This window comes from Chanodichthys erythropterus, chromosome 10, assembly GCF_024489055.1.
Source record: "Chanodichthys erythropterus isolate Z2021 chromosome 10, ASM2448905v1, whole genome shotgun sequence".
In the NCBI taxonomy this organism is placed as follows: Eukaryota; Metazoa; Chordata; class Actinopteri; order Cypriniformes; family Xenocyprididae; genus Chanodichthys; species Chanodichthys erythropterus.
The window spans coordinates 47,773,418-47,800,196 of NC_090230.1; the positions used below are offsets into that span (position 1 = coordinate 47,773,418).

A 26,779-nucleotide genomic window follows, 5' to 3' on the forward strand; every position below is an offset into this window, starting at 1 on the left:
GTGTCTGTCAAGAAACAGAAGAGTGTGCAAATGCATTCAGGGATTGTATTTGTTCTGTACAGTGTTGTTCAGTGCAAGATTTTAATGTTATTTAAGCTAACATGAAGTAAGGGAAAATACTTCCACTAGATGTTAAAATCTAATAATGTATGTATAAGAGCTTTTTATTTTTTGGCAAAATAAAGTTTAAAGACTATTGCAATTAATAGCATTATATTAGTAGGCTATATTAGTAGTATTATATTAGTAATAGTATTATATAATTATATTACACTCTGTAACAATGAGAGAGACACTGCTGTTTACATTTAGTATGGTAAAGAAAATATTCATAGTATAGGTATAAAAACATTTTAGTTGCCCTAATGAAAGTAAATATGAAATAATGCAAAGGAAAGTAAATTTTCTGAAATGTTGCGCTTTCTTGCGCTTGAATGTTAACATGGCCCTCCTATGAGGTGTCAATCACAGAAATGGCCCCCCGCCAATTTGAGTTTGAGACCCCTGCTTTAGAGGAAGTGAAACGAAGTGGTTTCTGTCACTAAGAGACATTTTCTTACTTAAGATGTCTTTACTGTCTGACTTATCTGTCACAGTTATCTTCAGTTAATTTTCGGTTTCATGGAATTTCAGTTTATTTTCATTTAAGTGTGCACCCTAGTCTGTGTTGCTTTCATATTCACGCAAACCGCGGCATAGTTTGAGTGCAACCAAGTTCAGACCACCTCCTTCAGGTAGTCTCGGGTTCGGTTCCCCCGGTACTCACCCAGGTTCACATTAGCAATTTTTTTTATGTGAACTGTGCCCCGCTTTGAACCTAACTGCCAGTGTGAAAGCCCCCTTAGTCTTCTTTGTATGGATCGCTACCTGTTTGGATTATTATAAGTTAAGTTACCCATTTGAATCTTCATCTTCTGTGTCTACGTCTTCCTCCCTGCATGCACCCGTGACAATATCACAGCATATTTGCATGCTCATGTCAGGCGGCCATTGGTTAATAGCAGACTGATGTTGTTGTTAAGTGCTCAGATGTACACTGGTTTCAGTTCATGTCTGTGGAAATAAAGACTGAATATTCCCTAAATTTCTACGATGTCCTCAACATCATAGGAAATGCTTTTTGTTGTCTAGGAAGTGAATATTAGCCAGATTTAAGCCATTGCCTAGATTTAAAATCAGTCTGTTGTTCCTAGTGTGAGGCTGCAGACTCTTGATCTGATGTGTGTTGGAGCTCATCGTTTGGTAGCTCTGCTTTTGGCATCAGTGTTATTGAGATATCGGAAGTATAACAGTTTTGAATGTTGAGTAAGGCTTCTAGCCTATATTAACATGACAGAAAACTGCAGATACTCATATCTTTCAATAAAATATAACAGAAACACAAATGAATTTGCTTAATAATGATGATTTATTACAGCAGGACTTCTAGCTTACAAGAAAAGTACAACTATTATTATTATTTTTTTTTTCAAATACAAGTGTAACTATTTTTTACCTGCTTTCTATTAGCCATCACATTACAGATTTTATTTTAAGATGCTTTCCTCTCACATATCCGTTTAAAATCATTATTACATGGATGATCATACCACCCTTGTGGATACAGCACAACACAGTCTTCCTCTTTGCCCATGCTGGGCTCTCCAGACGCCCAGAACCTGCATCAACAGATCAGCATTAGATGTTCAGTGCTGCTTTCTGTTTGATATGATACTGATTGTGTGAATAATTTATATCATATTTTTTGGCTTTATTTCAGTGACTTAAGTTTTTTGTGTTTTTCAATAACCACGCATAAACGTTATTCCTTCAAAAACACAAACATGTACATACATGTTCCTTACATATTATTGTAGCCTAGTTTGTGCTGAATACAGTGTAATGACACTTTTTCCATTAATATGTTTATGAACAACTGAAAAAAGCACAAATGTCAGGGCATGTCAAAACTTCTCCAAGGCCCCAAAAATCCTCAGACCCCTGAGGGTTAATCAGTTCAGTTCAGTAATTTCTCACCCAGAGGTCATGTTGGTGCCATCAACCCATTTCCATGAGTTCTCCACATCACTGTCAGTCAGACCAATCCAGACTCCAGTATCAGTTTTAAAAGACTTCTAATAATAGAATAGAAGTGAAATCATTTTTGTAGTATGTCATCTAACACATGTCTAATGTGAGTAAATGAATCACGAATCTGAATCAGTCAATCAATGTTTCACTCACTTGTTCCTCTCTGTTGTTAATGATGATCAGATCTGCTCCTTTTTTCATACAGTCTTTTCTGCTCTCAGTCCAGGTCTTCGTGTCGGTGGAAATGTAGTATAAACTGGATTGATAGCACTTCCATCCATCTAGTAACACAACCATTTTAGTTATGAGTTGTTTGTTCTCGTCCACACTGATCTGAAACCGCGTGTATACACAACATAAACACTGCATCTTTTTAATACTAAACATTTGTGTAGCTTATGTGAAGTTCAAGATTACCCAAAAATTGTGTTAACAGTTGTTTTTTCTCCTCATTTAACTGGTTATTTTGATTAGTCGTGTTGTTAATGTCATTCTCCAATTTATCTTTCTTTTTTAACAAGCTTTGGATCTCATCAAGTAGCTTGTTCCTTTCTTGGTTGTATTTAACCTCACTGTTTTCATACTCATCAGTTTTTGTTCTGAGTTCGAGACCCAGCAATATGATCGCCTCAACCAGAAGAACACACTGCAGCACCAAACACATTGTAAATCTTTTGTATCTTCTGTTCCTCACAGAATCAATTCCTGAACACCACAGACATGAAGATAAAATTACTCACATGACTAAAATAATATTTTTGTGTATATTATTATCATATTATGTGTGTTTGCTGTTATAATGAAATGAATCTCAATACCTGTGCTGTTCCTCTTCCTCTTGCACATTTTCAGTTGTTTAGAGTCAGATTGTGCAAGTTGCTTGTGTGTGGACAACACAGCTGTGTACTGATGCTTTTAGAGTTCAACTTTAACTACACCACTGTGACCACACTGAGCAGTCATATCCTGCTTATATCAAAAAGGTTTTGCAGATAAACAGCAACGATTCATGATAAAATATTTTTGTAGACTACTAGTAAAAGTAGTCATGTAGTTAAGCCTTTGATATAAATGCAGTAACAGTTCTTACTTGTTGTAAGTGATTGAAGTTGATTATTTTCCTCTTAGGTTTGACGTTTCCACATTACTAGCCTCACCATATAGAATTTAAGTAAAGAAGAAAAAAAAAAAAATAGCTACACCCCAATCTCACTCCATTTGTTGAGTTAATCTACTGAAACACATTCAACAATGTTATTATTTGGACACTTCAGCTTTCACTGTGAATATGGTGGATGAGGAGCTGCACACATGTATGACTAACAAAATTTAATAGAATCATAAATAAATTTACTCAGTGTTTTAATGATAAAGATGATTTATTACATGGAAACTTGCAGAACTATGTTTCAGAACAAAAAGCGAAATGAGACAGAAATGTAACAAACCTTTATAGAAATGTAAATGTTTTTAAAGTTTAAAAGTTGAAAGTTTTTTTTACATAAATAATCAGCAAACCCTGACAGTAGATTTATGGCACAATCCTCATCACCAGTGCTATTACTTGGTTCTCCATCCTTCCAGAACCTGCAACAGATCATTAGATGTTCAGTGCTGCTTTCTGTGTGATATGATACTGACTGTGAGATAAAGTTTGTCAAGACTAACTTTGATGTTTGTACTTGGTTGCTATGGTGGTTTTGGATTGATAGATTATTAAAGGGCTGAAATATAGACAGACAGACACAGACAGACAGCATAGGCTGTATAGGTCTGTGCCGAGTTTGGTGGATGTAGCTTTAGAGGAGTGACTTCTCACCCAGAGGTCATTGTGCTGCCATCGAGCGATTTCCATGTGTTCTCCACATCACTGTCAGTCAGACCAATCTAGACTTCAGCAGCAGCAGACATTTTCTTAACAAAGTCCTGAGCAGATGAAACAGTTGCAATGTAACCAAAACCAATACCCCTGAATGAAAACTAATTGTTTTAGTATTTGTTTTATTTATGAATCAGCTTTCTACAAGAATATGTCTCAGAATCAGAGGAGCGTGAGCACGAGAGGAGAGTGACTTTCTGAAGATTTCTGGCTCAAACCAGAATGCCCTTTGTGATATGCTGGGTCAAGAATATGTGAAATTAGGAATAGGTCTAAGGTTATGGAGTTCAAATATTGTTTTCATCAAATTGCGAACCTTATACATAAATGCACAGTATCTTCAAAGTTAAGCAAGATAATAAATTGAAAGGGAGTGTGGAGAAACTGAGTTAGCAAAGATAAATTTTGTGATGTACTAGTAATAGCAAAATTAATTTTTGTTCTTTGTTTAGGGGTAAAAAATTTTTTTGAAATAACTTTACAGCCGTTTAGTCTGTTAGTGATCATTCTGATGCCTCCCGCTGTTGTTTAGATGAATATTAATATGTGCTGTATGCTTTTTCTCAGTCTTAGTACCTGTTTGTTGAACTGTTGCGGAGTCTGAGTTCTCTGTTTCTGTTCTGATGTCATGACAATTCTTTGTGTCTCTGTTGGCATCAGTGATCATCACCTCACCATCTTCTCTGTCCAGTTCTCATATCTCAGTGCTACTATTGGCGTGAATCCTCTTGAAGTTTTTCGGACTTTTAGAGTCCATTGTGTAAGTTGCTCGTGTGGACGCTGCTGTGTACTGATGCTTTTAGAAGCTGAACTTTAACTACACCACTGTGACTGCACTGACCAGTCATATCCTTCCTGCTTATATAAAACCGTTTTGGTGAAGGATACAGATCAGAGTTGTTGTTTTCACCTTCTTCTGACTATTTAAATCTAGTAGGTTTGTCTCGTGTTTCAAATCCAGTGATGGTGATAGTGATTCTCTCTGACCAATCAGTGATCTGCAGTATTTACACATCACATTTAGTATTGGTACAGTATGCTTGGAACATCAATCGGGGTTGTACTATTTAAGCGAGCCGTACCAAAGAAAGAGAGCTGCTACTAACAAATGCTGTTTTTGTGGCATTTTTTAGTAGCAGCTCTCTTTTTTTCTGCCAGGTTAGTAATCTTGGTTAGAAGCTCTCTTTCTTCCATGATGTTTTTGCTCTTGAATTGAAACAGGTCGATGTTTGTAAAGAGTTGGACACACAGCACTATGACTGCAGTCAGCAGAAGAGCAAAGAGCAGCACCAAACACACTGCAGCTGCTCTGGAGCTTATCTTCACACAATCACTTCCTGAACACCACAGACATGAAGATGTTTTAACTTCTAGTATGACTAAAATGTTTGTTAGTTGTTGTTATAATGAATCAAGTCTAAGTACTTGTATATTGAGGTGTTTGGTTCTTTGTTCCTATCCTGACATCATGATTCTTTATAGTAACTGCATTGGCATTACTAGTCATCTCTTCTGTCTTCTCTGTCCATTCCCTATATCCTTTAGTGTTTATATTGCCGACATTTTCTGTCTCTTTGAATCAGTCGTGTAAATGTAGAAGCTGTCGGTGCACATTTCTGCTGTCTACAGTGAAGCACCAAACAAGTGGATCCCCTTTTCAGGGGGACTTGGTTAGAGATCGACCGATATATAAATTTTCCCAATATTTAAGCATTTTCCCATAATCAGGTATAATTGGTATAAGGAGTTAAGATAAGATATCTTACATAAATGATAGAATATTCTGTGTTTATACAATGACTATACATTTGTGGAAGGAATCTACTGATATGGAGTCTTCATCTCATGATATTTATAACATTATAACTATTTAAAAAATATTTATTTATTTTGTTTAGGGTGAAACATTTGAAAGAAATTAACCTTCAAGGTTTCAGACATTTAATTGCTAATGCTGAATGCCATTCTTGAATACTGTAGGTATCTCTGCTCTTTTTTTTTTCCTGTTCTTCACACCAGTTTATCCATACATGATCTGCATCGATATAGATAATCATCATCTCTCCATTTCTCTGTTCATCTCTTGTGTCTCAGCAATGTCCCTCAGTGCTCATTCCACTGTAAATAAAAATACAAGCAAAATGGTATATTAACAGATTTCTTTTAATTTAAGTTTCACATTCAGCTCTCTGCCAATTGAGCAGATTAAAAGCTTCAACAAACAAACCTGATCCTAAATTCTTTGCCAGACTTGTCTGTATTTAATTAAGCTCTCACGCTTAAAATGTGTGGATTCAGTGGTGAGCGCAGCATTACCTGCAACCTCTGTCCCACACGCTACAGTGAATGATTTGCATTGTGCCATTTCCATAGCGGAGCCACACAAAGTCTTTCAGCCATAGCCTTTTCACTGGTGGATCCACAGTTACTTTGTCTTACAAAATAAATCTCTCTGTATCCTTTTCATTTTCTCTCTTCAGCGCTTCACATTTTGCACGGTAGTTAGTTCCGTCACCTGATAAAGGAGCATCAATGAACGGGAGTGATTGATTGCTAATATTTACCAATCTTAAATCTGCATTAAAGTTAAGAATGTAAAAATGAATTTTAATTGGTTATGTAACGTTTGGATAGAATGGTGGACCGGTCACTGTATCAACTCACAGCAGACACATACTGTGCAGTAATTAGCAAATGTTTTGTAGAGAAATGAAAACAGGTTGCAGTTGCACCTCAACAATTATTTGCACTCACACAAATGCTCCCAAATATTTTTCGAGGTTGCACAGATTAAATTTCGCAAGCATACACAACCAAAATGGTCACAGTTTCAAGCCTTGCTATGAATCATGGTGTCCGGAGCTGAAGCTGCAGTAATTATGAAAAAAGTTATGATGTTTCTTTAAGTGAACCGCACTTCTCTGAAGTGTTCTGCTTCTTTAAGTGTGGTCATGAACATGTGATATCCTGTTAAGATGATAAAAAGGCAACTTTTTTGATAAGTTTTGATAAAGCTTCCGCTTTTACACTTCTGCTGTCAAGATTCAAAACCACTGTGGTCAAAATGTCTCACAGCATTTCAGAGTAACTTTTTGTCCATATTTTAGTTGTAGGAAACTGATCAAGCCTTGTAATAAATCCATTAAATAGTAATTATTTAAATATTCTGGCTTTTAATTCTCTCTCTTTTAATAACAAATTACTGATCAATGGTTGTAAGAAAGTATAAACAGTTTTTTTTTTTATTTGTTTTATTATAAATTACAAATTATATTAACAACCTTACAAAGACTATGAAGTTGAAATGAAAAAGTTAACATGAATTTCAGAATGTCATTATCTTGTATAAGCTTAAGTGGAGTCAACAATTCTGTCTTTACACATTACCCAGACATTTTGTGGCTAACAGTTTGTCCAGTACGACAAAGCCATGCTGTTGTAATAGCTGCAGTATGTGGTTTTGCATTTTCCAAGGCCTTCCCTGAAATAGACGGGTGGAGAGCATGTATTGCTCTAAAACCTTTATATAACTTTCAGCATTCATATTGCCTTCCAAAACATGCAATCTTGCCATACCGTATGCACTTATGCACCCCCATACCATAAGAGATGCTGGCTTTTGAACTGAACGCTGATAACATGCTCCCTCCTCTTTAGCCCAGAGGACACGTGATTTCCAACAAGAATGTCAAATTTGGCCGCGTCTGACCATACTGAACACTTTTCCACTTTGAAACAGTCCATTTTAAATGAGCCTTGGCCCACAGGACAGGACAGCGCTTCTGGACCATGTTCACATATGGCTTCCTTTTTGCATTATAGAGCTTTAGTTGGCATCTGCAGATGGCACAGCGGATTGTGATCTTTGGAAGTATTCCTGAGCCCATTCAGTAATGTCATTGACACAGTCATGCTGATGATGTCGTCTGAGGGCCCGAAGATCATGGGCATCCAATAAAGGTCTTCAGCCTTGTCCCTTACACACAGAGATTTCTCCAGTTTCTCTAAATCTTTTGATGTTATGCACTGTAGATGATGAGATTTGCAAAGTCTTTGCAATTTGACATTGAGAAACATTGAGAAAATTGTTTTTAAAGTATTCCACAATCTTTGTATGCACTCTCACAGATTGGAGAGCCTCTGACCAACTTTACTTCTGAGAGACTCTGCCTCTCTAAGACATCCCTTTTATAGCTAATCATGTTACAGACCTGAAATCAGTTAACTTAATTAGTTGCTAGCCAGCTGAATCTTTTCAAAATGTCTTGCTTTTTCAGCCAGTGTTGCCCCCACTGCCAACACTTCATTCAGTGTTGCCCCCATGCCAACTTTTTTGAGACATGTAGCAGGCATCAAATTTGAAAAAAAAAAAAAAGTGACCTGAACTGATCAACATGGTCTTCGGTGTCAACAACAATATAATATATATTTTAAAAACAAATGTAATTTTACTCTTTATTTTATTTGTTTTTACTCAACATTTGTGTAGTTTTTGGAGGATTCATGATATGTTTTAAATTTATATAAATAAATAACAAAATATATATATTTTTTAAATAGGTTTTTATGCAAAAAACAGCTTTTTATGTAAATTTCACTTTTTAAAAGGCCCACATTTCTAACTTTCATTCATGGGCATAACATGGATAATTTGACATGGTTTAGTGTAAGATTTTTGCCCATCTTTTGGAAAATACAGTTTTAAAAGTAAAAAAAAATCATAATTTTTACCAGTAGATGGCTGCAGAGCTCCACTATTTGCTATGTGCTATCTGACTGACTGAAATACATCTTTTCACAAGTTTTTTTTTTATTTTTATTTTTTTCAGTTGGATTCATATTTAAATGTTATGAAATCAAGCTAATAGCTCATTACCATAAAGTTGACCTGACTTCAACTCTCCTCAACGCTCTCACCGTCCAGGATGCGCCGCGCCGCTCTCGCCGGAGTTTGCCACCGGCTCACATTGAAAATGAATGACTTCCTTTCACTTAACGCCACATTTTTGTGCCTCCTCTAAGTGTCCGCCGTCCAGGTGAAACAGTATGCTATTTTTATTTACCTGCCACAGTGGCCGGTAGGTGAAGCGAGTTTACCCGCCACAACACAAAATCACCCGCATTTGGCTGGTGGCGGGTGCTAATTTCCATCCCTGTTGCATGTGCATGAAAGGTCATGTGTCGATGGAGATTGATTCTGAAACGCTGTAGAAATGGCAGTGTAGGCGAAGATCATGTTCATCGTTTTCAGATCCACTCAGAATATGAACGCAAGGGTTTCCGAGTGAAATACTGGCATAAAGTTGGCTTGATGTTGGACGTTTGAGATCCACACATTTCGTGACTGTCTCTAAAGTTAAATTAATTTCTACACACATTTTTATCTTCAATAATATTTGAAGAGAATGACTTACAGTCATAAAACCATCTGTAAAGTGATCTTGCAGGTCACAGGTGTCGGGTATTATGATTTAGATTTTTTGAAATGTAATAAAATAAACTGTCAAATAATAAGTAAATATTGCTATGTATTTCACTTACTGTATGCTCATACACAAAATATACCATAATTCAAAGCTCAAAAAAGGCAGTGACTTACAGTCATAAATCCAACTATAAAGTGTTCATGTAGGTGTCAGACTCAGGTATGATGCACACCTTTTAGATACTTGATATTTAATAAAAGAAATTGTCATATCATGTGTAAATTATATTTTTAACTACTGTAGGCTACTATTACTCGCACACACATACATTCTACTCTCACACACATACATTCTACTTTCACGTACATACATTCTACTTTCACATACACATACATTCTACTCTCACATACATATATACTACTCTCACATACATACATTCTCCTTGGGACTTTTGATTACACATGAATAACTTTTAGACCTAAATGTATCATTTTTACTTCTAAAATGTTTGTTAAATATATTTTAGGCATGGTAAAAAATATTATATAAAATAAGCTTTATTAAGAACTGTATCGAAAATAAAGTTGTCATAAACCAGTGGTTGTGTGGAGTATTTTACAAATGTTTAGAATCAGTAATTGCCAACTGGGGGTACATGTGCGTGTTCCAGGGAGTATGCAAAAGATTTAGATTTTGCTTGTTTTGTTCAGGCCTGTCGCTGGGACATTCTAAAGCGCTTAACGTGTACAGAAAAGCAGATGAGCCTAGAATATGAACGCAACACGTTTAAATACATGTTAAGGATTTTCCTCCCATAAAGAAAACGCTAAGACAGTGACATTAAAAGACAAAACATAGCATTTGGTCTAAAGCATACCATATAGAATAATTGTTTTGTGCAGAATTTGATCTTTGATCACTTAGTAGGCTACATTAAGCGACGTGAAGCTTTTTCTTTATAACGGTTTTCTATGGGAGGAAAACAACGTGTAATTAAACGAATTGCGTTTATATTTTGGGCTCATCTGTTTTGCTGTACATCGTATGGTATATTAGTATGATGTTTGCTGAGTTTGGTCATTTAATATCACTGTCTTAGTACATTAAGCCATGTTTTATGGGAGGAAAATTCAAATTCTGGGCTCAACTGCTTTTCTGTAGTACACTTTATTAGTATGTTTAGCTACTAAGTTTGGTCTGTTAATATCACTTAGTACATTGAGCATTTTAATGTCCTGTCGCTTAATAGACTTGCTGAGTGCATTCAGTTGCCCCAGCTTCACCCCAACCCGGCGCGTTAATCGCTGCAAATGTCTATTTACAACATGATTTTGCAGCATTGAGTATTGTAGCCAAGCACATGCTTTACTGTTGAAAATAATGGCCAATCAGAATTGTTTGTAAAACTCAGCTCAATATCCCTCAAAACATTGAATAAGTTTCTTTTTAGTGCAAGTTTAAAAGTCCTAAAAGTCCTACGCTAACAAATCCTCTCATAAAAAGCGTAGTAGACGCATTGTAATTGAAAGATTTGAAACACTTTGACTTTTCCTATTTTAGTGCATAAGGTGCTTAACTTTATAAGCCAATAAGTGCTTATCTACCACCATCTACTGGTTATAGTGGCAGCCTATTTTTCGTGTCGTTTTTATTTTTAAATAAAAGTGTTTGTTTTCAATCAAATTTTGGATTTCCTACATCTTGAAACTTTCAGTTTTACAAATGGAGACAATGTCTTAAGGATGAATAATTTATTTATTTATATATTTATTTATTTATTTTTTTGTCATCATATTCAAAATAACATTTGAAGTGCTGGAGCGTCCAGTTACATTGTGTTCCTTATTTAAAATTTCCCAATATCTTCAGGTCTGAATTGTAATCAGTGAAACTGGTTCATTGGTAAATTAGGTAATTGTTACAACTGCATTAAAATATAAACGCTGCATTTACTTTTGTTTAGTGTCGATAAAGGGGTGAGCCTTATGGATGGAGTTGTGGGGGTACTTGAGGCTAAAAAGGTTGGGAACCGCTGGTTTAGATAATTTAATCTGTACGTACTAAATAAACTATATCATAGAAAAAAAATAATTAATAAAGTCAACCCTGGGTAAAATTAGACCAACCTGTGTTCTGTCCTATGTTTAACCAGCCCTTGGGCAAAAAACAACCCAAATTTTACACGTATGTGACAGGATAATGCATGTATGTGAGAGTAGAAATGTATATGTGTGAAAGGAGAATGTAAGTGTGTGAGAATGAATTATGGCTTGTACGGCCCCTCATATGAGTTGTGAAATATTCTTCTCACAGATCCATTGATAAGCTTTATCACATTCAACATCAAGCCACCCTACTAAACCAGGCCAATATGGCAATTTAGGCACAGCCACAGTCACAACACAGTTCTCTCTTGTATCTCCATTAGGCTCTCTAGATGCCCAGAACCTGAAAATACAGATGAGCATTAGATGTTCAGTGCTGATTTCTGTGTGTGGTATGATACTGACTGTGAGAATCGTTTATTACATATAAATTAGTTTAGTTCCGTGATTTCTCACCCAGAGGTCAGAGTGCTGCCATCAACCCATTTCCATGTGTTCTCCACATCACTGTCATTCAGACCAATATAGACCACAGCATCACCAGACATGTTATTAACAAAATCCTGAGCAGATGAAACAGATGCACATTTATTTCATAAACAGAAAATAAACACATTTCATGACCATCTCTCATTTAGCTGCCACACACACACACACACACACGGTTTTGTGAAATGTGGGGACATTCCATAGGTGTAATGGTTTTTATACTGTACAAACCATATTTTCTATCCCCCTACACTACCCCTACCCCTAAACCTAACCATCACACAACTGTGCACACTTTTACTTTCTCACAAAAAATCATTCTGTTTGATTTATAAGACTTTTGAAAAGTGGGGACATGGGATAATGCCCTCAAGTCACCTCTTCTTGTAACACCTATATCATACCCATGTCATTATACACATTTGTGTCCTGATATGTCGCAAAAAAACGCGCGCACAAACGCATGCACACACACGGGCAATTTTTCTCTCACTCACTTGTTCTTCTCTGTTGTTTATGATGATCAGATCTGCTCCTCTCTCTGTACAGTATCTTCTGCTCTCAGTCCAGTTCTTTGTTTCATTCGGCATATAATAAAAACTGGTTTGATAGAAAGTTTTCTTTATTATTAGTCCATCTATCTCTTCGGTGAGGTTGGTAATCTTGTTTAGTAGCTGGTCTCTCTCTTCTGTGTAGTTTGTGCTCTTTGTATGGATGTAGACACTCAGCACTATTACTGCAGTCAGCAGAAGAACACACAGCAGCACCAAACACACTGGAGCTGCTCTGGAGCTTCTGATCCTCACAGAATAAGTTCCTGAAAATGGCAGACATGAAGATAAATGTTTCTTAATTGCTGCTACTGAAAGTATGTTTTATACCTGTGTCTCAAAGTGGTTGGTTTCCCTTTGTGCATCTGTTCATACCACATGATCCACCAGTGTTTATATTGCCATAAACAGGCTGAGACATTCTCACTTGACCATAATGTACGTAAATGGTAGAAACTGTCTGTGCACATTTGTACTCAGTAGTCCTCTGCTTTTAAGACTCAAATTTTAGTACATGAGGTCAATGTGTGGCACAGTACAAGAGCATGTGACATCCTGTCTGTTAATACCAATTGATTTGCACAACAAAAAGGGCACTATTGTGGTGGTTATATGTAGGTTCAAATTAGTTGCATGAAATGATACAAGAAAAGTTTTACTTAATCCAGTGAACTTAAATTGACCAGAAAATTTAACAGAATTTTGCTTGGCAACAGTGTTCTTTCATTGTATGTTTGTTGATATAGTTTATATATATATATATATATATATATATTTTTTTTTTTTTTTACTAAAATCCTTATTATTGTATTAGAGATTAATTTCATTTTTTGTCTGTGTAGTGTATGTTGATTCCACTCTTCCTTGTGTAAAGACTTTTATTTAGATTTTTGTCTTTGACCCTGTCCCGACGCCATTTTGACGTGAGTGCGCGTCTATTTACAGTTCGTTTTGATGTGTGTTTTATATGTGGATGGACCACCACGGTTTGCCAACAAGTTTCATATCGCACAGGAATGTGTCGTCACAAAAGGCCCACGAGTGATGTATGAACTTGATGTTAATCCACAGGTATTTCTCTTATTTTCTCTTATTGTCTTTTTATATTCTTATATTGTATTAATGTTTAAACGTTTGCCTATCATTCATAGGCAAACCTCAAATATGGTTTAATTTTGAAAAAAGTAGTAGCAACTGTATGTGGCTGCTCACTCTAACATTAACCTAGATAAATGTGTGCTATTATATATCCAAGTTTTTGTGTGAAGCAGCTAAAGTATATCGCACTTAATGCGTGACATCGAGGTGCCGGCATGATCAATTGTGTTTTTTTCAACTTAAAAATACTGTCATTAATGTCATACAGATAAGAGTTGTACATCATCTAAACTGTAAAGTGTCTACTTTATTTGTGTAAACTCATAATAACAACAAAACATTGTGCTTTTGAAAAAATAAAATACAAAACAAACAGGATGCGCTTTCTGCCGTCTCATTCTTCCTGAACAGCAGCGCGTCTGTTTAAGTAATTAAATTCATGTAAACGTGTGATATTTCAGCATATTTCTGGCCCTACTCATGATCACTTTCATACAAATGGTCTTGTTTTATCTTTAAGTTGGATGCTTTATTATCTAGTATTACCATTAGTAGTCATGACCCTTGTGAACCAGTCACTTGCTCTGCTTGGTTTGAATGGTTTGATCCAATATCCCTCATTGAGCTAGTGGATATAGTCCAACATATTATGCCTATAACCTCTTCTGTTGATGTTATTTTGGTTTTTGATACTGTTGGCTCTAGTGTATTGGCTATTATAAATAGCTCATTGGACTGTGGCCGTGTTCCTTCTTAAAAATTTCTGTCCCATCCCTAAACGTATTTTCCAACTAAGGCAAATAACCAAATTACAACATCTGCTCTCATTTAAGGATCTGGAAATTGGTTATCAATGTCTTCATCTTATCTAGACTTGATTATTGTAATTCACTGTACATGGGTCTTAATCATTCATCTCTGCATGTTTTGCAGTTGGTTTAAACACAGCTGCTAGGTACTAGGAAGAGGGAAAGCATTTCACTGGTTCTATTATCTCTTCATTGGTTACTTGTGCAATATAGGATGAATTTTAAGATTTTGTTATATGTAAACATAGTCACTGATTCTAATTCAGTTGCAGCATTTGACATCTCACAGCAGAATATTATAAATGAATGAAAACTGACATTTAGGTTTGTTAATCAGACAAAGCTATTGTGTGATTACTTTGTAATATGATTATTACAATATTAGTGTGATTGTATGAAGACTTGGAATAAAACCAGTGAGTATGTAGTATTATTTTATGTTATTATGTTATTTTAAATCTTCAAAACATTATCTTTTGTGCTCCACAAGCTCATGATTGTAACTAACAGCACTATGGCAGTAAAGCTGAGATTGAAAACACTGTTTATGGTCTGTGGTTTCACTGTTTCACCGCCAACACAAAGATACAGCAGCATTCTCATGAACTTCTGTGAAGGCCTCAGGTCCTCCATGATACAGTCAACACACTAATGCTAGATGTTTCTGTGTAGTTTATACAGAAATGGTTAGTTATTGTCTAACTTTAACTTAAAATCCTGTAATAGCATCAGAAGAACATGGCAGCTTCACACAATCACTTCCTGAGCACCAGAAATATGATGTTAAATGGTTGAACATGCAAACTGTGATGTTTTTATCAAAGAAATAAATATAATTACCTGTATGCTGAGGTGATTGTTGTATGTTTGTCTCTGTCCTGAGTTCATGATCTCCCACACAATCTGCACTCTCATAGATATCCACTGACATATCCACTCTCTCGGTCGTCATTCCTTCAGACCCAGTCTTGATTACATTGTTATAAATATCATCAGACATTTTTGCTCTTTACTTGTACCTTGTTCCTGTGTAGATGAGTTTAAATAGTCAGTATTCTTTTTAACACTAGAGAACAGTTTGTGGTCAACGTGTGAAAACAAAAACATGTGACATCAGATCAGTTGGCATAGTCGTGATAGTCTTTTCTTCCTTATTTTGAAATCCAGCAGCCACAGTGGCCGGTGGACAAAAAAGTTAATTTCCATCCCTGCTCTGGATAATTTGTAAGATGCTCATAATCATTCCTCTAGGCATCACCACCTTGAATGAAGTCGGTCTCAGAAACTGCTGCAGCTTCCTGAAGTCACTTCTTGAACACGTCAGACATGATGTTCAGTTTGTCTCTCACCATTATTATGGTTCACACAGCACTGAACAGACATGGAAGTGCCACATATTAATTGCATTAGCACTTCTGATGTACTTGCAATAATAAGCCTTGTGCGACCTTATGGACATTTTTGTCTTTTCAGTTTTGTCTTTTGATCATCTTGTCTGTGTTAATGCCAACTTCATACATTTTGGCACAAATGTGTATTTTTATTGGAATTGTATTATTTCACCCCATTTCCTTTAATAAATCTATTTTACACTAGTTACAAAAAATTCTTACACTTAGGACCTTAAAGACAAAAATGTCCCCATTGAAATCTTTAGTAAATCTTTAGTAGGCTGTTTTCTCAGGTTTGGGCCTATACTGTAAAAAAAATATTTTTCATTATTTGTTATCACATTTTTTTTTTTTTTTTGTCAGATCAACTTTAATTATTAATGTGATTCAGATGACATAATAAGGCAACCAGGTAACTTACTTTTTTTAAGTTGAACCAACAATTCTTTTTTACAGTGTATAAAGCAAATACCAGCTTTATTCCTGTTTTTCGCTTCTACGTATCATTGAGCGAATTGGGTAAATTATGCAGCTATAATTGTGGGTGTGTTGGTATGGATGCCAGAGTGTGGTTTGTATGTGTGTAATAATAATAATAATAATAATAATAATAAAAATTCTACTGTACTGCAAATCAGAAATCCAACCCCTGTGTGTACCAGTGGAGCTTTTCTGGCATCTGATGGGGAAAATTTGGTACTGTGCCCACACAAAATCTCACTGAAAGCTATTTTTTTTTAAAATATCTATCTTAAATTTGGAACAAAACTTGTTTAGATTTATGGCTTTGATTTTCTTAGTTTTTGAGTTCAACCTGTTTTATTAAATATATATTTATATAAAATAATGTTCATAAATCATTTTCATAAACTTAAACTTTCAACTTTTTTTCACATTTTTAAATAACAGTTGAATGACCAATTAGTTAATACTGAGGAGCTTACATTTTAGACAGTGTTACTTTATCTATTTTTTCTCTGCCAACAAAAGAAGTTCTAAACAGAGCCAAAACCGAATAAACCTTTTCCACTTCTCAGAGAAACACAGAGTAGTGATGTTTTGTTCCTGAATGAATTCTTGTTTTTGAGCAAATCGATTGACTTAATGATTCCATAACTGTGTTGACCCTATAGTGCACTATTTGAGGGGACAGCTATTTGTAGTGATGTCCAAGTGGACATTGAGTGCACTCATTAAATTACATAATGCACCACAACTGATAAACAATCAATTCTAGAGCTAGAGAAACCTATGAATTACTTGAATTTCCCATGTCTCACCAGAAGATGTCAGAAGAACATCCACAGCCCTTCCTGCCCACATTTGCATTCATTCATTTTCATTTTTTCACTCATTTTCATTCATTATTTAATTATTTCTTTAGTCTGCTCATCTCTCAAAAGTGTTTGGCAGCAGTGTCTCTAGCAAAGCTGCAAGTTTAACTGCTTCCAGAAAAGCAACGTTACTATCTTTCTACTAAGAAATGTCATAGCTTTTTAGTTGCAAACTATTTTGTCAGTCATTCACGGGACAGCGCTGAGCTGACAAGTTTCTGTGCGTGTATACATGTCCGTGTGTGAGAGAGTGTATGTCAGTAGAGTATGTGTGTGTTTGCAGAGAGAGAGTGCTTTTAGTGCTTTAGATGATGCTGATAATAATAATAATAATAATAATAAATTAATTAATTACTATAAATTGTTTGTTATTTTTATTCTATTGCTAGTCTTATTTCTTTGCTTGGTCAGTGTCTTTGTGCAGGATTTTGGTTCACTTGCTATTGTAGGCTGTAAGGACCACCTGTGATGCGAAACTATAATGTGATCGAATACTTAACCAAAATTAAAATGGAATTGGAGAATATATAGCCTAAATGAAGACTCAAAATATGAATAAAAACAATAACAGGATATCAGTGATACTAAAAAAACACTGTGCTGGAGCTTTACTCAGCTGCAAAGGAGCAGAAATGGACACTCCCGCTTAAGATGACAATCCGTAATTAAGAACATTTTCTACTGTTAAACTTGTTACCAAAATAAATAAATAAATAAATAAGATGTGTAATATTTCTAGGACAGTATTAGGGGTAAAATACTCTTGTCAGAGATCCATTGAAAAGCACCAAATATGCTAAAACTGCTCTTGAGCTTCTGATCAACGTAGAAAACCTGAACAACAATAGAATGTGCAAACAATGATGTTTTATCAAATAAATGAATGTTATTACCTGTACGCTTAAAAATGGTAGGTGTGTGTTTGTCTCTGTCCTGAAGTCATGATCTCCCACAGTCTGAACTCTCATACATTTTTACTCTCTCTACTGTTTCTTCATTTCCTCAGACTCAGTCTTGATCACATCGTCATAAATACCATCAAAGATTTCTGCTCTTTGTCAAACATTAAACATGTGTGTTTAAGTAGTCAGCACTCATTGTCTTTTTAACACTTAGTGGCAAACAAACTTGTGTGAAATGTGTGAAAACAAAAATGTTACATCAGATCCTTGCCATGAAACTGAAGTTACGATATGTCTTTTCTTCCCTATTGTGACGTCATTCCAAGTGAAACAGCTTCTTGACCAAGTAAAAATGTAGGCTGAGAATTGATTGGATCATTGGATCATTGTGGTATTCTATTGCTTGTGTCCTCGAGTGAGTAACAGGTTGTAAACAGAATATTTTTTTAACACAAAAGATACGTGTATGGAATCTACATGTTTACACAACAGTTAAAAAACAAGAAGTTAATTTTGACGAACTTACATTTAGACACAGTATTGCAAGTTACTTGGTCTATTTTTGTTCCATCAACGTAAATAGTTCCAAGCGAAGCCAAAGCAGAATAAGCTGTTCCACCTCTTAGAGCAGTAGTGATGTTTCGTTCCTGAATAAATCTGTGTTTTTGAACAAATTAATTTACTAAACAATTTAATGACTGTGCCTCCCCCTATGTTTGAGGGGAGAGCCATTTGCAGTGGCGTCCTACACCATAGTGGACATTATCGAGTGCACTCAGTCATACCCAAAATACACTGCAATAGCGAGTCTACAACCGATATACGCTTTACTGCTAGCCACTAGCGAAACCCATGAAACGCATGGTGAGTGAATTCTCACGTCTCGCCAAAAGATGTCATCCACAGCCCTTCCAGTTCACTCAGTGGTTGAATTCTTCTTTGGGGGCACTTGGCGGCACTTTCATTATTTCAAATAGACTCTATTAGTAGAGTAAAGTAGGGAATAGCGAATTAGGGTATAGGGCAGGGATAGGCAATGTCAGCCCTGGAGAGTAACTCAGAAACTTAAAAATGGCACTTCATGACAAAAAGGTTGACGGCCCCTGATATAGAGTTAAAAAATATATATATATTTTACTCAACATTTATGCGCTCTATGTATCACATGGTTAGCTTAGCAACATGCTACTATCAAAGTGATTGCATATGATTTATTTGTATGATGTATTTTGCAAAATAAAACATTAACAGTGTTTCTTAAAAGACTTAGCTACTGTAGCTTCCCAGCTCCATTGTAATGATCGCTATGATGTTGAGTCTGCAATAAACCAGTTAGACCAAACAATGTCTTTTTCAGTTTTTATTCTTGCAAAAATTAAATTCACCTCAGACAGAGTATAGCAGCGAAGGGCAACCTCGCCTAGTGCAGATTGTCTTATATATATATACACACACACACACAGAGTACTGGGTGGAAACACCATATTAAGAATGGAAAAGTACTTAAAGAGGCTCTATGTAAGATTTTTACTTTAATAAAGCATAAAAATACCCCAATATGTTTGCAGATATTTAGGAAACATGCCAAGTTCACTTACTTGTTTCTCAGAAAAACATTGCTACAGCCAAATATTCTACTTTGAAAATGTGCGTTCCGTGTAGGAATGTTTGTTTTTGTTTTGGTCTGTGCGAAACACACACCTGTGCGGGTGCCTCCACTCTCTCTCGTCTCATTCGCTCTGGTAAGTAGTGCTTGTATTGCGCATAATTTTAGTCATTCCCGCAAGTTTCGCGCACCACTGAGCGGTGGAGCAGACCAACCACGAACAGAGTCAGAAGTCAGACTGAGCTTAAACTGTCAAATACAGACAAAATATGTCAAAACCAGCAGCACAGGCAATCTTGGCGAGTACACAGATAAACACTGTCAGTTTTTAATCATTAAATAGCTAAGAAAGTGAACTCATGTTGTGTGTAACAGTATTGGGTCTGTTGAACACCATTCATAAACTATTAAAGGGACAGCAGTCCAATATTCCTGCTGCTGTCTGTCATGTTAATCAAAGAACAAAAGACAAAAAAAAAAAAAAAAAAAATCACTTTCTGCTCTTGACTGAATATGTTGTATAAATTTAATGGTAAGAATTATTTGCAATAAAGACTACAGAAATTAAGGTAACCAATGCAAAATAACACAATGTGTCATTTGATTACTTTAATTTCTGTAGTATTTCTTACCTGAATAAAAACCCAGTTAACCCAAAAAACTTTATATTTTATTACTGACTTTTACTTGTTTTTTTTTTTTTTTTTTATTAAAATAAAACTCTGTATTGAAGAAAAGTAGATTTTTGTTTGTATATGTTGTCATTTATAGTGCTTAGAAAGAAAATCGGAATCGGCAAAAAATAGGGATCGGCCGATCACACTAACAAAAAATCGGAATCGGACAAGAAAATTGCAATCAGTGCATCTCTACTAAGAAGCCTCTGAATCCATCTAAATATCTCTATGAACAACAGCATATCAAAACAGATACATTACAGTGTTTAAGTCTTACAGTGTTTAAGCTTACAGCTTACAGTGTTTAAGTCTCCTCAGCTTTCATTGTCAATTGCGCTCCCTATTGTTGCTGGCAACCATATGCTGTAAAAGCTGGAATCAAACACATTTTAACACAGAATCTGAATTAAAATGTGTTTGAATTAAGCCTACATTTCAACATTTTGTGTCATAAAATTATATCGCGCATACAGCTTAACTAACGCGATCGTTATAAAGGAAAAATATCAGTCCACATGCGTTTTATATTTAAAATGAGGGAAATAGACATGCATGCATGCGTGACACAAAAAATCTTTAACTTTTAGTTAGCAAAATATTTTTTAGTAATTCTGTCATTTACACTAAGGTTACATTACATTGTCTGCTATATATTTGCTTCTTATTTATTAAATACAGGCAATTGATTGATAAAACATTGATCAAAATTAAGATGCAATTTATACAAAACGAATATCTTTTAAAAAGAGTTTTCTATAAAACAAAACTTAATGAAGTCGTCAAAATCATGTATTACCAAAAACAGCGCCTATGCCTCGCGAGTGGATTATAACCCTGAAGACGCCTAGCAATGATATACCTTTAGTGGTAGTATACCATTAGTTAAGTTATACCTTAATAGTCTTCGTAGCGTGCTAAGAGACAATGTTATCGGGAAACGCAGCCCAGGTATGATGCGTTTCACGCCTAATAGAGATTCCAAAGCGCTCTTCTTTGGTCAGAACCATGGAGAACGATCGCGGATGGGTATGTCCTATGCGGCGAAACTTTTAACAATGCAACAAAATATTTAAAGAGCATCAAGCTATTCAAATCTATATTATGTATACGCACAGATAAGATAACAGTAGGCTATATTAGTCAATATTTTTTTATTAGGTTAAGCAGTGATTGGATAAAGTTTTTTTTTTTTTTGAGAGAGAGAGAGAGAGGATCGTGTAGGTGTGTGTGTGTGTGTGTGTGTGTGTGTGTGTGTGTGTGTGTGTGTGTGTGTGTGTGTGTGTGTGTGTGTGTGTGTGTGTGTGTGTGTGTGTGTGTGTGTGTGAGAGAGAGAGAGAGAAACATGTATGATAAGGTACATTCCAACAGTAAATGTTTACACTTGCTAGCCTAGCGCGCAAACAACTATACTCACCTGGTACGTTTAAAACCGACGCAATCTCTCCCCAGCTCTTCTCTTTATCGGAGTGGTTATGGTACTCTTTCGATGAAACGTTGTATAAGCAGTCGTGTTCTTGCCACATTTCGACAAGGCGCTCCTCCATCTCCGAGGTCCAACGAATCCTTGATCTTGGTTTCGCGGTCGCCATTTCAAAATGTCTGTCACTTCCGTCGCGTCATATACTTGTTTCCTATTGGCTATTGTGACAGCACTGACGTTATTACAATCTTGCTCATCCCGATAAATATCAAACATGTTTGATATGATCGGGGTGAGCCCGATTTGTGTGAGATCAGATCGGGAGGTGCAAGATTTTATCTGTGAACGTCTCACATTACCAGAACATCGGATCCGATTGAGGTCGTGGTCAAGATTTTTTCTCCGATTCTCGGGAGGGGAAAATCGGGCATAAATCGGCCTAAAACTCCTGTAGTGTGAGCCAGGCATTAGCGATTATTTTAATCTCACACAACATATTTCTGGCCCTGCTCATGATCACGGTCATACACATGATCTTGTTTTATCCTTTTTTATTCCTGTATATAATGTTGAAATGTCTGGTTTTTGGGTGTCTGTTCATAATCCTTTTTTACATTTTTAATGGGTAGGCTGGATGCTTTATTATTTAGTATTACTGTTAGTAGTCATGACTCTTGTGAACTAGTCACTTGCTCTGCTCGGTTTGAATGGTTTGATCGAATATCCCTCATTGAGCTTGTGGATATAGTCCAATAGATTAAGTCTACCACTTCTTCTGTTGATGTTATTCCCACCCGGCTCTTTAGAGAGGTTTTGGATACAGTTGGCTCTAGTCTATTGGCTATTATGAATAACTCCTTGGACAGTGGTCGTGCTCCTTCTTAATATTTCTTAATAACCAATCTTAATCATTTCTGGCCCATCCCTAAACTGCCATTTATCCAACTAAGGCAAATAACCAAATTAAAACCTTTTCTCTCATTTAAGGACCTGGAGATAGTTTTTCCATGACTTGATCTCACCTAGACTTGATTATTGCAATTCACTGTACATGGGTCTTAATTATTAATTTCAGCATCTCTTGCAGTTGGTTTAAACACATCTGCTAAGTACTTGGAAGAGGGAAAGCATTTCAATGGTTCTAGCATCTCTTCATTGGTTACTTGTGCAATATAGGATGAATTTTAAGATTTTGTTATATGTAAACATAGTCTCTAATTCTGATTCATTCAACAGGAGAATATTATCAATGAATAACTTAATTTTGGGTTTGTTCTTCAGACAAAGCTATTGTACGATTACTAAAGACTTGGAATAAAAGCCGCAAGCCATGTGGTATTATTTTGTTATTTTTAAAGTTGCTTTGGTGTCTATTTTCAAGCTGAGACTGAAAACAGTTTATGGTCTGTGGTTTCACTGTTTCACCACCAACACAAAGATACAGCAGCATTCTCATGAACATTTCTGTGAAGGCCTCAGGTCCTCCATGAGACAGTCACGATAACACCACACTAATGCTGGATGTCTCTGTGTCTGTGTAGTGTGTGTGTGTGTGTGTGTGTTTTTTCCTGACTTGAACACACTCAAATGCACCTGGCCTGAGGTTCGCTTCATTGATAGAGGGCAACAAATGGACTGACCGCTGTGCTTCAATGTTTAAGGTTGTCAATATACAGGTCAGTTGATGAAATTATTTCAGATATCAGATTTATGACCATCCTAAAGGAGTAAACATATTTTTGCCTTGTTTTCTTTCATGAGATGGATGACTTAGTTTAGTGATTCTCCAAAAAACATACACAAATGGTTAGTTATTGTCTAACTTTAACTTAAAATCCTATAATAGCGTCAGAAGAACAAGACAGTCACTTCCTGAGCACCAGAAATATGATGTTAGTTGGCTGAACGTGCAAACTGTGATGTTTTTATCAAAGTAATTAATGTAATTACCTGTACGCTGAAGTGGTTGGTGTGTGTTTGTCTCTGTCCTGAAGTCATGATCTCCCACACAATTTGCAATCTCATAGATAACCTCCTTCATATCCGCTCCCTCTGTCTTAATTGCCTCAGACACAGTCCTGATTTCATTTTCATAAATATTATAAGACATTTCTGCTCTTTAACCATCAAACATTAAACAATTTAGTTCCTTATTCCTGTGTAGATGTGTTTGAGTAGTCGTCACTAGTCTTATTTTTAACACTAGTGGGAAACAAATTTGTGGTCAACATGTGAAAACAAAACATCAGATCAGTTGGCTGTTGCAATAGACTTTTCTTCATTATAGTGATGTATATCCAAGAGAAACAGCTTCTCAAGCAGGAAAAAATTTAGGCCGGGACTTGATTTTGTCCATCGGGAATTGATTGGATGGTTTGCTATTGAGTGACAGGTTTCCCTTCCCACATGCCAGTAAACACGTCATCAGAGAAGAAATATGGCTGTAAGAGGGAGGGAAAGTTATTTTGATTAAAGATTGAGGACACATGAATTTAAAAAAAAATGTTTGTGGTAAATCATCTATAATAAATAGTGTAATATTATATTTTTTTAAAAAGTCAATTTTGTATTCATGGTGACTTTTAAGTTTAGAACCATCTGTAAAGTAAATCCATAAACTTCTATATGAAAAATGACTAGGCTATTTAGCAATACAGATATTTTAAGTTTAAACTGTATAATGAAAGCCACTTCACTTTTCCACAATATTGTGTGCATTAGTGGGTGTGCTTATGGATGTAAATTTAATATCTTAAAATGTCAACATTTGCGTATGAAATCTAAAGAAACACTGGATAATTTTAAAGATGCTCATAAACATTCCTCTAGGCATCACCACCTTGAATGAAGTAGGTCTTAAGCCACTTTTCCACCATTGGGCCGAACGGTTCTTAGAATCGTAAGAAAAGGTTCAACAACTTACGCTTTTGTATAACATTGAAAAAAGCGGCCGTTATTCAGCCCCACAGTACCATCTGGCCGGGATCAGCACAGAATGGAACGATTACGCAAAGAGCACCATTTGGTCTGATGGTGGAAAGCCGGCATTATTTGCTAGTTGTTTAGAAGAACGCACAGCAGCAGCAGAAGCTGCTCTACAGCTTCCTGAAGTCACTTCCTGAACACATCAGACATGTCTCTCATCAGTTTGTCTCTCTCCATTATTACAGTTCACACAGCACTGGGCAGATACAGAACTGCCAGACACATGATTATTGCATGAGCACTTAAGTAGTAAATTACAGCCTTTAAACTATTATCAAAAGATCCTACTTATGCTATATTTCTAATGTTTGAGGACAACATTAGGTGCAGGCATTGAAACATGTTTAAACAACAGCTGAATGACCAATAAGTTAATACCGAGGAACTTACATTTCAGACAGTGTTAGTTTGTCTATTTTTTCTCTGCCAACAAAAGTAGTTCCAAACAAAACCAAAACAATAATAAACAGTTCCGCTTCTCAGAGAAACACAGAGTAGTGATGTTTTGTTCCTGAATGAATTCTTGTTTTTGAGCAAATCGATTGGCTTAATGATTCAATAACTGTGTTGACCCTATAGTGCACTATTTGAGGGGACAGCTATGTGTAGTGATGTCCAAGTGGACATTGAGTGCACTCATTAAATTCCATAATGCACCACAACTGATAAACAATCAATTCTAGAGCTAGAGCAACCCATGAATTTCTTGAATTTCCTGCGTCTCACCAAAAGATGTCAGAAGAACATCCACAGCCTTTCCGGCCCAGTTTGTTCACTCATTTTCATTCATTTATTTTCATTCATTCACTCATTTCATTATTTCATTAGTCTGTGCATCCCTCAAAACAGTGTTTGGCAGCAGTGTCTCTAGTAGCAAAAGAAAAGAGACATTACTATATTGCTACTATAAGAAATCAAGCGTTAAGGCCCCGGTATATTTCAAACAAAGTTCTTTTTCATTCTTCGTTTAGGGGTAAAACGAAGTTCGAAATGCGTGACCAGCAATACACTGTAGACGAACATCTGACGCCGCCCACACTGCTGAGAACGACGGTTAGATCAAACACACGAAATGAGTTAAAGACGCGTCCCATGCGAGAGAATGGTAGTACGAAGGTGTTTTGCAGCTGGAGCGAACTTTTCCTGAAAGTTCGCTTTGGCAAGCCATTTCAAACTTCCAAAAAGAACACAAAACGAACTTCGTTTTGGCCTGATTTTGTTCGAAATGACGTCACATCAGTTCGTTCTTCGATTTTGTTTGAAGTATACCGGGGCCTTTAGCATCAGTTCTGGGGGGGTCACATCAGTCAAATTTGCATCAGCTGACTCCCAGGTGACTTGTATCAACTTATAGTAGTATGACGCCTATCACAGCATCCATATATAAGTTCTTCAGTATTATCAGTAGCTATCGCATTTCTCAGGAGCTAATTACTCTCCTCCATCCCAGCTCCTCCTCTCTTCAGTCAGGATTGGCCTTATGATTCCCCTGAATCAAACTAATTCTTGAAATATGTGTACGTGTTAAATTATTGACATTAATTATATCTGCATATATTGGTTCTGTTCTGTTTACCCTAGGCGGGTTATTGCTGCTCTCCCTGCTCTTATCCACGCTAGGCCGCATGGATGCGCAGGGAATTCTTGCCCAGAACAGAACCATACCGCCAATACAAACTTAATGCATTATTAATCATATTTGAAGATAGTGATCCTGACAGAAATGCCATAGCTTTTCAGTTGCAAACTATTTTATCAAAGTCATTCCCAGGACAGCGCTGAAGTGACAACAAGTTTCTGTGCGTGTATACAGTACATGTCCATATGAAAGTGAAAGTTATGTGATGTGTGGCCAAGTATGGTGTTCCATACTCGGAATTTGTGCTCTGCATTTTACCCATCCAAGTGCACACATAGCAGTGAGTATTAAACAAACACACACCGTGAACACACACCCGGAGCACTGGGCAGACTTTTTGCTGCTGCGCCCGGGTTAGGTGCCTTGCTCATGGGCACCTCAGTTGTGAGGTGCTGCGA

General features: G+C 36.2%; 2 protein-coding genes and 1 long non-coding RNA gene across 3 annotated transcripts; all 3 read right to left on the reverse strand.

The window, feature by feature from the left end:
* Nucleotides 1-1,531: 1,531 nt before the first annotated feature.
* LOC137028363 (C-type lectin domain family 4 member M-like) lies at nt 1,532-2,916 on the reverse strand. The gene is made up of 5 exons (XM_067397122.1): nt 2,889-2,916; nt 2,488-2,775; nt 2,224-2,351; nt 2,017-2,114; nt 1,532-1,658 (listed from the first exon to the last, which is right to left on the reverse strand). The coding sequence occupies exons 1-5, from the start codon at nt 2,914-2,916 to the stop codon at nt 1,532-1,534; spliced, it is 669 nt and encodes a 222-aa protein (XP_067253223.1).
* Nucleotides 2,917-3,542: 626 nt separating this feature from the next.
* Nucleotides 3,543-4,727, reverse strand: LOC137028980 (uncharacterized). The gene is made up of 3 exons (XR_010896240.1): nt 4,526-4,727; nt 3,890-3,996; nt 3,543-3,657 (listed from the first exon to the last, which is right to left on the reverse strand). It is a non-coding gene; the product is annotated as an uncharacterized lncRNA (long non-coding RNA).
* Nucleotides 4,728-7,152: 2,425 nt separating this feature from the next.
* Nucleotides 7,153-18,316, reverse strand: LOC137028769 (CD209 antigen-like protein E). The gene is made up of 5 exons (XM_067397978.1): nt 18,046-18,316; nt 15,268-15,453; nt 12,467-12,786; nt 11,937-12,043; nt 7,153-11,823 (listed from the first exon to the last, which is right to left on the reverse strand). The coding sequence occupies exons 2-5, from the start codon at nt 15,425-15,427 to the stop codon at nt 11,658-11,660; spliced, it is 753 nt and encodes a 250-aa protein (XP_067254079.1). The 5' UTR covers nt 15,428-15,453; nt 18,046-18,316; the 3' UTR covers nt 7,153-11,657.
* Nucleotides 18,317-26,779: the final 8,463 nt, after the last annotated feature.